This window comes from Hippocampus zosterae, chromosome 3 (assembly GCF_025434085.1).
Source record: "Hippocampus zosterae strain Florida chromosome 3, ASM2543408v3, whole genome shotgun sequence".
Classification (NCBI taxonomy): Eukaryota; Metazoa; Chordata; class Actinopteri; order Syngnathiformes; family Syngnathidae; genus Hippocampus; species Hippocampus zosterae.
Genome location: NC_067453.1, coordinates 18,364,882 through 18,377,216, shown reverse-complemented (window position 1 = coordinate 18,377,216; position 12,335 = coordinate 18,364,882). Strand labels below are relative to the sequence as shown.

Here is a 12,335-nt window from a genome sequence, read left to right as displayed (position 1 = left end):
CCATTCCTCCCCGCCCGTGGTCTCACATCGCCGTGGACTTCGTCACGGGCCTACCGCCTTCCCGGGGCCGGACGGTCGTGCTCACGATCGTGGACCGCTTCTCCAAGGCCGCTCACTTTGTGCCCTTGTCCAGGTTGCCGTCGGCGCTGGAGACCGCCAACCTCCTCATCCAGCACGTCTTCCGTCTCCACAGCATTCCGGCGGACATCGTATCGGATCGGGGGCCCCAGTTTGTGTCCCGCGTCTGGAAGCGGTTCTGCCGGTCCCTCGGAGCTACGGCCAGCCTGACCTCGGGATACCACCCTCAGTCCAATGGGCAGGCTGAGCGCGCCAACCAGGATCTGGGGGCGGCCCTCCGCTGTGTTTGTCTCCACCGTCCGGCATCCTGGGCCGACCACCTGCCCTGGGTGGAATACGCCCACAACACTCTCGTCTCCTCCGCTACAGGCAGGTCGCCGTTCATGACGGCCTACGGCTACCAGCCACCGCTGTTCCCGTCCCAGGAGGGGCTGGTGGAGGTCCCCTCCGTGCAGCGCCACCTTAAGCGGGCCCATCACGTGTGGAGGGAGGCCCGGGCTGCGTTGTCCCGCACTGCGTCCCGGAACCGGCGGATCGCTGATCGTCGTCGGCGCCCGGCGCCCTCATATGCGGTGGGAGAGAAGGTGTGGCTGGCTACGAGGGATCTTCGCCTGGCCGGCTCGTCTGCCAAACTGGGGCCCCGATTCGCTGGCCCGTTCGAGGTCGAGGCCGTCATCAGCCCCGTCGCGGTCAGGCTCCGGCTGCCGGCCTCCATGAAGGTCCACCCCGTGTTCCACGTCTCCCTGCTCAAGCCTGTGTCTTCCAGCGCCTTGGCGCCCCCTCCCGCTCCGCCGCCGCCCCCGCGGGTGGTCGACGGGGACCCGGTGTACACGGTTCGTGCCATCCTGGACTCTCGGCGCAGGGGCAAGGGCTTCCAGTACCTGGTCGATTGGGAGGGTTACGGGCCGGAGGAGCGGCAATGGGTGCCTCGCTCCTGGATCCTTGACCCGTCCCTTCTGCGCGACTTCCACGCTGCTCATCCGTCCAAACCGGGTAGTCCGCCGGGAGGCGTCCATTGAGGGGGGGGTACTGTCACGTCGCGTGCTCGCCAGCAGGTGGCGGGTTCTCCCGCCACCTGTTCGGCACACCTGCCCGTTATTTCGGGCTGATTACGTGCCTTTATTAGGCAACTCCGGCAGTCATCTCACTGCCGGAGAATTCCTTACCGTGCCATTGCTCTCGATTTGCTATTCTCGTCGTTCGACTATTTCTCGCTGCCCTATTGCCTTACGGCCTCGATCATTCGCGTACTTCTTATATTGATCAGATTGTTATCTCGGTTGTTCCTCGCCCTTTATCGTTTCGCGAGCGTTTTCAGTTGTCTTCCTTATTTTTTCCTGGTCCTTATTTGACCAGCGTTTTCTGTTACCGTTTTCCCTGCTCGGGCTCCTTTGTTCTTTATTAAAAACCCCTTTGTTCTCACAAGATCTTTTCGTTGTCTGCTTCTCCGGGGATCCACCTCTTTTTTTCTGTTGTGCACGAGACGATTCCTCATCGCCTCGGGCTCAACGTGACAGATTGACTGTCCGCATAAGCAGCAAATGCAGAAAACAGGAGACTGGTACAACTAATGAGGCAATTAGTAGATTGGTCCAGCGATCCACAGACTGTCTTAAATGCATTGCTCAAAAAATATCCATTCAGATAATGTTGAACCATGTGCTTCACATTTCTTACACCAGCTACAATTTGCCTTTTGCCGAAGCCACAAGACTGGAATTTAATCTGACCTTTGATCGGTGAACTTCCCCATCGTCATCTTCGCCTCCAACTCCAAGAATCTTCCGGCTTTTCAAGCGGCTTATTAAATCGGTCTGACTGTGCTTCTTCATCAGAGGGTGGGGTTTAGAAGCCATGATCCACACGTCTAGACAGAAAACAGAAGACAATCTTGAAGAAAAAAAATATATAGAGAGTGAGATACTATCATTTTTATCACAGAATAGAATTGTTTTATAGATTTTATAGAATTAACATGATGAATCTAAACTCTCATTGGAATGCAAAGGAAAAAAAATACGAAAATCTATGATCCACGCTTTGCTGATTTTACTGTATAGCAGAGAGCATGAATGGAAAAAAACAAACCAAATTACTCCACCAGACATCTCTATATTTTTTTCTAAAAAAGCAGTTGCCATTATCTAAAGATGTATAATGTTTCATACTCTTAATAATAATGATGCGAAGGCGGTAAACTGCATGCTGTTCACTCAGACAAAATATCAGCGGCACGTTGCGCGTCATCTATTTAACTTGGGATCAGCTACGAAGATGTCGGGCACCAAATTGCATGTTCACTCACTCATTCATTTGCTTATAGTACTGGTGTCAAACGGAGCTAAATGAACTGCGTGGCAATGTTGCCCATTAGACAGGTGCAATCCAATTCAAGCTTGCACACACTTTTGGACATACTGCACAAACCTAAAATCAAGCCCAAAGGCTTCAAATGCATCTTGTACATTAATTATAGGTTGGTCAATGCATACAAATAGGAACGGTCACAGTCTAATTGCAGAGGGCCAAGTGATTAGCGCTAATGACCATTGCCTGACGACACAACATGGACAAGCAATCGTCAAAACAAGACACATCATCATTGCCTCAGTAATGATAACTTCCTCAGAGCACACACTCTCGATGGAACAGCCTGTCCAGCATTCGATTCGATGGCAGCCAAACAGGGCAAATACCTGGAGGAGTCAAACTCGAGCAATTACTGAAAAACTTTGATGTTTGAAAAATACAGAAAATTAAACATCCAGTTTTTATGAAAGTAAAAACTGTGGTGTATGTTTTTGCACACACACATCATATATATGTATATATATATATATATATATATATATATATATATATATATATATATATATATATATATTAGAGCTGTCAAACGATTAAAATATTTAATCTAATTAAAAATGCAACTGTCATAATTAACTCAAATGGACGAAAAAATTAATCGTGATTACTCACACATTTTTTATCGTTTCTGAATTTCCTTTTACATTTTGTCCTATTTTTCCCCATTTTAATGCTCTCATCAACTTGGAATCATGAATCAGTTTTCTATGTGCCAAATGCAAATATTTACTGAAATAATTTCAATTTTCCATGAACATTTTTCACTTGGAGCAGTTGTTCACACATAATCCCTCACACAATATTACTGTCCATCAACAACAGTGAAAAAAAATATTTTGTCACACAACAGCTGCTTTAACAGCTTTTTTAATGAAATCAAAACAGAGCAATATAACATTATAAAGTGCACATCTAAGGTAAACTAGTACTCAGCCTATAGTGGATTTAAACCATGGTTGCATACTTCGTTTTTCTCAAGTTTGCTTTGGACACAGCAGTCTGTTTCTGTATGTTTGTTGGAGAATAACGAGACCCCGGACACCAGTGTTCGTTATGTGCCGCTGTATTCAAAACTGCCGGACGTACAAACAAGCGCAAGCATTCCCCCGTGCTGCTGGGGCAAACCATTCTGAAAGAGGGGGGTTTCACTCCCCCTGACAAAGTCAGGCTCTGTTGATTATGTTGGTACTTCTTGCGCGGAAATCTCTCTACGGTTTTTGTGTCTACCTCATTTCGGATGACTACACTTGGTTCGATGACAACACTAGAGACGTTTTATTTTGGCTATGTCGCTACCACTGCACCGCTGAACTTTCGTTGTCATGTCACCGCCTCTGCGCACCGTCACTGTCAGACGAACACAGAGAAGCTCCACCCACTCTATTTATATGGACACGGAACGCTGTAACCTTCCACACAAAATTGTTCCAAACAAGTAACAATCGCGTCAGTTGCATACATCGTTACATAGATACACAGAGAGAGAAGAACAGGTAACTTTGATCTTGTCAGTGGAGCAATCTGGCAACTTTTTTAAAGTAAACTTTCCATTCATAAACTCTTTAAGTATCCGTTGTCGGTGTCTCGTGCTGCAATGGCCGGCAAAACAGACATGGGCGTGGACTTCTGCAGCGCGCTTGTTGTTTCGTTCTGGTGTATTTATAGAGCAACGTAACATCCGCTTGTGACGTGTGCCGCGTTAATCTCGCGAGAAAAGTGCTCCGGTTTCCTCCCACATTCCAAAAACATGCGTAGCAGGCTGATTGAACACTCTAAATTGTCCCTAGGTGTGAGTGTGAGTGCGAATGGTTGTTCGGTTTCTGTGTGCCCTGCGATTGGCTGGCAACCGATTCAGGGTGTCCCCCGCCTACTGCCCGAAGACAGCTGGGATAGGCTCCAGCACCCCCGCGACCCTAGTGAGGATCAAGCGGCTCGGAAGATGAATGAGTGAATATATATATATATATATATATGGCATAGTCTACCGAAACATCTGTGCGGAGTATGGACTGGAAACCCCAAGGTCAAAATGGGAAACACCTCCGAAGGTGGTGGAGAATGACAGAGCGAAGATCCTGTGGAACTTGCAGATCCAGACAAGATGGTAATGGCGAACCAACCAGATATCGTGATCATAGATAAAGGGCAGAGGAAAGCCGTTTTAGTGGATGTAGCGGTCCCAAGTGATGGAAACATCAGGAAGAAGGAACATGAGAAACTCGAGAAATACCAAGGGCTCAGAGAGGAGCTGGAGAGAGCCTGGAAGGTAAAGGTGACAGTCGTGCCTGTGGTGGTCGGAGCACTCGGGGCAGTGATCCCCAAACTAGATGAGTGGTTGCAACAGATCCCTGGAACAACATCGGACATCTCAGTCCAGAAATGTGCAGTGCTGGGAACAGCAAGGATACTGCGCAGAACCCTCAAGCTTCCTGGCCTCTGGTAGAGGACCCGAGCTGAATGAGGGACGGACACCACCCGAGGGGTGAGATGAGGATTTTTATATATATATATATTATATATATATACACATACTGTGTGGGTGTGCTCAGAAGATGGCCATTTTGGGCATGGTTTATATATACCCACACAGTATGTGTGTGTATATATATATATATATATATATATATATATATATATATATATATATATATATATATACTGTGTGGGTGTGCTCAGAAGATGGACATTTTGGGCAATCTCCGTTTGTCCGTGTGCTGTCACCACACATGGAACGGCTTGACAACTGTGGATTCCTTCCTGACATACAGATTCAGAGATCAATGAGAGTGGGGTTGCATGTTGGCAAGCTCTCTGAATGACAAAATCATATGAGCCAAAAGGGAGCCAAAATACATGTTCTGACAGTTAATTCTGTCATGAATGAGCTGGAGCCTTTCTGACTGAGTGGGTGAAAGGCAAGGTACACGCCCTGTACCGGTTGGTTGCCAGTCTGCATTTTTTAAACCAATATTTTAATGCGTTTTACAATTAACTAATCTGCTGCACCAATCCAGGGTAAAGATAACATTTCACAACAATGTCTTGCTTTATTGGGGCATAAAGAAAACAAATAAACAGTTCACAGAGGAAAGTGGAAAGTAATAGTGGAGAACCTCCCCCATTTGTACCAAGCACTAAAATCTTTACAGCGTCAGGACTCATTGATTTGGTTTTGTGGCGCAGCATGAGCCAGCCTGTTTCAAATAGTTGCAATATACACGAAAATAGACGTGACCCCTGGAAGGAATGAACTGCTTCATGGCCAAGCTTTGGATTGAGTGCTAAACTGCACATGCTTCCATATGCTCAAATACTCCTGCACGGGTCCCCCTATGAATCTCCCCATCACTGCTTGACTTGCCAATGTAGCACTGACACAGTTGCTTAGCAACTGCCCATGGTCCAATCAACTTTCCATGGCTGAAAACACCTGTCATGATTACAACTACCGTAGATTTGATGAGGAGGTCTCTGTTGAGAGCCACTGATGACTCCACTGGCATTATTCTTGATAGCATGCGGAATATTTCAAGATGGACTAAGATGATTATATTGCATTTCATTCAACTGGAGACAGATTGTGTTGTCATAATAAAATGAGGAGGTGGGAGCAAACCAGAATTCCAGAGAAACGATCATCTTACTCCAGAAACTGATTTTTTTTTTAAGTCCTAAATAACAGATCCTATAGACATCGGATGCGTTCATACAACTTCATAACTTAGTAAGCGGCTGCAATCATTTATTGTTTATGTTGCCAGTTTACATGTGTTGTTTCACCGTTACATCCACCTACCTACCGAGCTACAGTACATATTTGCATGTACAGTGTAGACACGTACAAATATACATGCATAAAGTACATGCACTATTAGTCCAATAAGTGTACAAGAGGCAACGGCGTCTCCATTTCTTTGATAGATTTTCTGGCAGAGCATGTGCTGGTGAAACGGCAAAATGGCTAAACATAGTAAGAACTGTTGGAAATGTGTGAACTCCCAAAGAGACCCTTGTAAGTGAAATTAGATGCAATTTTAAAAAAGGTGTCATTTAAAATGACACCCAAAAATAAGACACAGTCCTCAAGCATCCACATGATCTCCTTAGCTTCTGAGGCATACCAACTGTGGTGAATATATAGCACACCGCGCAGTTCTTCTTAACATAATTCCAACACACAGCCAAGACGTACAGTTTTGAATGACATATGACGTACGCCTTCCAGAGCCACGTGTAATGACTACTGCTTGTGATTTCATTCCTCGTTACTACAGTGACTACTAAAGCTTCAGAGTGGTGTAACTTCAAGATAATGAAAGGAAGAAGCTGTCCCTGTGGAGCACAACAGCAGGAGCATCAGCGGACTGTAGGTCAAGTCACCCACTCACGATTAGGGTGTATCCTAACATCACTTCCATCTCTGTATATAGTATATTAGCCCATCAGTTAACAATACAAAGAGAATTTTATCCCTTATCGAATGTCTCACCCATTGTAATTACGAATATTATCATGGTGATTACTTGAGTGCTCTACGTTAAAACAGGCATTCAATGTGACAATGATTGTTTGCATTACATCAATGTTTGACATGTCATTACAGGTGCTTGTCACATACCAGTTGTCAACTCAACGGCTGCGGAAAACAAACCAAAAAAATAAAAATAACCAGACATCAGCATCAGTAAAAGTTTAACATTTTCAGGGAAGGGTAATGTGAAGTGCAAAAGAAAAATATGGTCTGATTTTGGCAGGAGACTGCATAAAAGGGCAAATCTGGAGCAAGCCTGTGGAAGACAAATTAAAAAAAAAAGGACAGCTGGGACCAAGACAAGGTTACGGCTTGACTAATAACATCGGTGGAAATCTATTACAAGGAGCTGACAGTCACTTCAATTATTTCTTAGGTCGGAGGAGGAATGACGACTTTGATGAATATGTTGACAAACATCAGCAGCGTCACTATAAATCCTAGCAGAAATGAGAAAGAGGAGTTGATTGGTTTCGAAATGAGAACAAAAAGCGTGCCGTCTCAAACAATGCTTGTGTCATTGCAACGGTCGCGAGCTAAGAAGAGGAAGCGTGATGAAATGCAGTTTAATGACTTTAAAACTATTAAGAAGATTAGCTGAATTCAAGAGTGGGGTGTGGATTGTCGCTATGGCATTGGAGAGTAATCGGGTATCTGTCACCATCACCTGTGCAAGACAAATCCAAGAAAAGGTCCAACCCAGGTTTCAGAGAGGACTGCATTTGGGTGTTTAACCCTTTCAGGGACAGCGGTTACTGCAGTGGACATCTTATCATGTTCTCCGGTTACAGGGCGCATCAGAGTGTTAACAGTGTTGACAGTGACTGCCAAGGATTTTACCAATCTTGACCAGCTGAACACTACGTATGGACGATTATGGAACAAAATAATAATCATGATTATTTGGAATAAGAGTGAAATCATGATTAACAAAACGAGAATCATTGATTTCAACACTTAAGTATTTACATAACTCCTAAAACTCAACCAATCAAAACTATCATAGCCTCATGCCGTTTCACCCTTGCACGTTGAACACTTCTTTGTGAAGTATAAAATCACCTTATAAAAATGTGAAATTCAGGCCTCTTCATTTTCATGCTGAAAGCAATATGACATTGAAAATTCATTTTCCTTCTATTCCATGACACAGTACAACAGTGCAAATATCAACTGCATCTGAGTCACGGAGGAAAAAAAAAAGCTTCAGCCAATTGAGTATCACAATAATGACATACCCTGTACGCCGCCGTATTGTTTTTGTATTTGTGACCAGTTCACGTAATCCCTGTGACGTCTTATGTGTTGTTTGCTCGACTGTTCATTTTTGACTTGTTTGATGGTATATTTTGCTCTAAAATGTGGTATGGCCTCGTCAAGTATTGCCATAATTAAGACAGCACTCCTACCCATGTCAGGCTGATGAAGAAGAGATGAAGTACACACTTGGAGTGAGAACTGAAGAACATTGCAATTGAAGTGTATTAGTATAACTTTTTTTTCCAGATTTTGAATAATTTGTGCCTTTGAGTACAGCAGTGTTATTTTACCTGTCTGTATGTGTTTCCAGAGAGTTCGTGTGCTAAATAAATATCATTGCCAAAGTCAATGCTAATTTTTCGTTAGCATTTCCATGTGCTATGTTCTAAAATCAAAGCATATTTTGTATTCTATGCACAATGTGTGTCATTCTTTAATGTATGTTTAATTTACTGTAAACTTCAACTGTGGTCTAATTAAACAGCTTATTTGCATTTTCAGATCATTTTGAGAGATGTGGATTTGAAAAGTTGGGTTTGCTCTCGTGTCATGAGCTGAGATTTATTTTATAATCCGTTACATGGCATATACGTAGGTCACAATATCGAAGGGGGATGGTGTCTTCAAAGGCGAAGGTTCATTAGGAGCCGTCGGCGATGGTGCGAACTTCGCTGGAGATTGTGTGATATGGTTGAAACTGTGTAAAAAAGGGATGTAAAAAAGCAGTGCCGACAGACACATCGGCAGGAGATGAAATATCTCGTCCGAACAAAAAAATATAAGTAGCTCACAACACAGCACAGCAGGGAATCTTGCCAACGCTGAAAGAAAATAAACAATCAGGTCCTGAGTTCTTTGCACAGCAACAAAGCTGACACAAATTGTTCATCTGTTTTGCTCCGACATGCTTTTTTATATTACAGCCATACAATATGTATTAGGACTTGTCTATTTTTTTCTGTTAATAACAATGCACAATAGGAATGCACCTTATTCTTCTGAGCCATGAGACTTAGAATTAAGTATGTGTGTAAATCCTGGCATTTTATTGACACTGGGCAAGTTCACTTTCGATGACAGTTGCACACTTCAACAATGTGAGAATGCCAGGTTTTGCAGCTAAGGAGAAAAAGTAATAAAATCATGCTGCCAACTCTTACAGCGGGGTTGGAGGATGACAAAAAATAAAAATAAAAAGGCCAGCGACAAGGTCAGGTCAAACGTTGAGCAACGAGCGATCTGAAAAGCGCAGAAATATCAGTACAGTACCTGCACTGCTTAAAAAAATTGGTTGCATTTTGTTCAAAGACGATGTACACAGTTTGATTTAGATGATAGCAGACGTAAGAACCAGTCAAACCTCCTACTTCCCACTGCATCACAGAGATGCTTAATGTAAACAAGCTTTACATCGCTCAACGTCATAAAACGGCACTCAATCTTCGGAGTTTATGTGAATATCTCTACTTATGCCAACCTCAACTCTTGCAAATATTAGGACAACTGGCCCCAATATTTTGACATTTTTAGGAGAATGTCTTGCTCTCTGTAGGCACTCACCAGAGCTTTCTGACAAAAATGCTGACTCAGGGTTCCCACTCTTCTACTTGCTTTTTGGACCTTTTAAGGACTTTTGATGGCTAATTTAGCCATTTTTTAAAGACTGAATCTCCATTCAGCAGGGGATTCACGGTGGATTTAATGCCCGGTCAGCAATATGCAGGCTGAACAGAAAGCCACATATTAGTGAGCTGGTGTTCATATCATTGCTGCCAAAGGAAGGACACATCTTTATTTTTAGGGGCAATCAGCTAACCCTTCATTTGACATACTGCATGTCAAATTTTCCCACCTGTATTAATGAACAAAACTTTAATTCATTCTGAAATAAAGTACACTAAGAAAAAATTTAATTTAGAAAATATAAAACTTTCGAATAAAAATAAATTGCTCAAGATTTTTATTGATTTTATATACGTTCCTTGAAAATTAAGGACAATTAAGAACATTATTTTACAACTTATTTTTTATGGATTTTTATTAACTTTAAAGACCTGTGGGAACCCTGTTTCCTGGCCCCAAAATCAAAAATATAGCGGCGATCCTTCCCATAATTTTAGAGGTTGACTAATACTAAAGTGTCATGTCTTCCACACGTAAAAAACATGCCAGATGTTCTGTGACACTTGGCGAACCTCCTCTGGTGGTTTGACGCACGAACTCCAATGAGCGTGTTGTGCCACGCTTTTCGAGCATAAGTACAAAGTTGAGGTGGTCTTTTCAAAAGACACTCAGACTAATTCTTCTGTGATCCTCATCATCGGTAAGGCGCTGGAAATTGTACCAATTGTCTCAACATATCCCACTCCTCGTCCGGGGTGCAAGGTCCAAACCTTGCTCTTGGAGTCACAGATTCACCTTCTTCTTCTTGTGAGTAGAACCGCCAACAGCAAGTTCCCAAGCCACGGAAGACATTTTCCTAAATTTGGGGTTGGTGTTTAGCTGTGGCATCAGTAAAGAAAATTTAGGCTGTGAAAACAAGAGTCAAAGACATCTCGAGATAGCAGATGTCAAAGGCTTGTTGCCCGTGATAACCGAGTGGAAAATTATTATTTAGGTAGGCTTTAATGACAAATTAGGTGACAAGAATCCTATACAACCAATCCAATCGCTCAAGACCGCCAGTATATTGAAGGAGAGGTTTTGCCTTTCTCGGGCAACCACAAATCAAGAATTACACAGCTGGCACGGTGGATTATATTGAATTCATGCCGAGCTTCTACAATTAGGCACTTAGCAACTGTGTGTGCAATTCGTTAAGTATCGGCAACGGTATTAAAAGTTAAACAAGTATAACGCAAAGTGAATGAGTCGAATAATACATTACATTACATTTCATTCTAATACATGGATATAAAAAGTACAACAAACTCATTTCGAAGAGGATTATCTTTTGTGTTAACCTTTTCGTTATGTCTCCATCCCCCAGGAGTTTGTGCAAATCTTCCTTTCTGTTCATGTCCTTGGGTGAGCGAAAAAGCAAGTGAAACCATTTTCTGTTGTACACATCCTGTAGCCTCCAAACAGCACTGGCCATAAAATGACTTTTACTAATCAAATCATTCAAAAAAGACATTAAAGTCAACTAAGAGAAGACTTTTGGACTTTGTGTTGAAAACAGACAATATTTCATTTCAACTGTATCTCCTCCTAAACTATATTAGTTACACAGAGGAGGTCGTGTTGCTCGCTGAAGTGCTACTTTGTTGCTAAGCAGCCTCTCCTGGATGACGAGCAGAACTAATTTCAGGGATGACTCTGCGTCAGAAATAATGCCGACACGTGGGCTTTCATGGCTTGGCAAAGTTCAAAAAGCCATTCTTCAAAAAAAAAATTCTCCTCATAACATGAAGTTTATTTCAACCAATTTAGGTTGGGCCTGCTGTATTTCTCAAAGAAGAGGAGTAATGAATGACTGTACACACACGCTGAACAAATGTTTGTATTTCATTCATTCATTCATTCATCTTCCGAGCCGCTTGATCCTCACTAGGGTCGCGGGGGGTGCTGGAGCCTATCCCAGCTGTCTTCGGGCAGTAGGCGGGGGAAACCCTGAATCGGTTGCCAGCCAATCGCAGGGCACACAGAGACGAACAACCATTCGCACTCACACTCACACCTAGGGACAATTAGAGTGTCCAATCAGCCTGCCACACATGTTTTTGGAATGTGGGAGGAAACCGGAGCACCCGGAGAAAACCCACACAGGCCCGGGGAGAACATGCAAGCTTCACACAGGGGGGCCGGAGCTGGAATCGAACCCAGTACCTCTGCACTGTGAAGCCAACGTGCTAACCACTGGACTACCGGGCCGCCTAAATGTTTGTATTTAAAAAGTCAAATTACCCACTGGGAGGATTTGACAAGTCAGCAACATTTAAAGCCACCCACTTGAGGATAAGCAGAGAAGCAAATACTGCAGTTAAGAGTACATGATAATCGGCCATGATTAGCTCTTTTAAAATCGGCAAAAATCTGGCAATTTCTGTCTGTAGTTCATAAATGCATGTCATTCCAAGATGTGATGCTACACAAAAGA

At 43.3% G+C, this 12,335-nt stretch overlaps 1 protein-coding gene across 2 annotated transcripts in view; it reads right to left on the bottom strand.

Annotated features, from left to right (window-relative positions):
- The window catches only part of LOC127598052 (tumor protein p53-inducible protein 11-like), an 823,313-nt gene that overhangs the window by 15,821 nt on the left and 795,157 nt on the right, over positions 1-12,335 (bottom strand). For both annotated transcript variants that reach the window (XM_052061562.1, XM_052061561.1), the window contains one exon: positions 1,809-1,945. In XM_052061562.1, the coding sequence (XP_051917522.1) occupies positions 1,809-1,934 (126 nt within the window). In that variant the 5' untranslated portion in view covers positions 1,935-1,945. The remainder of the gene's footprint in view (positions 1-1,808; positions 1,946-12,335) is intronic.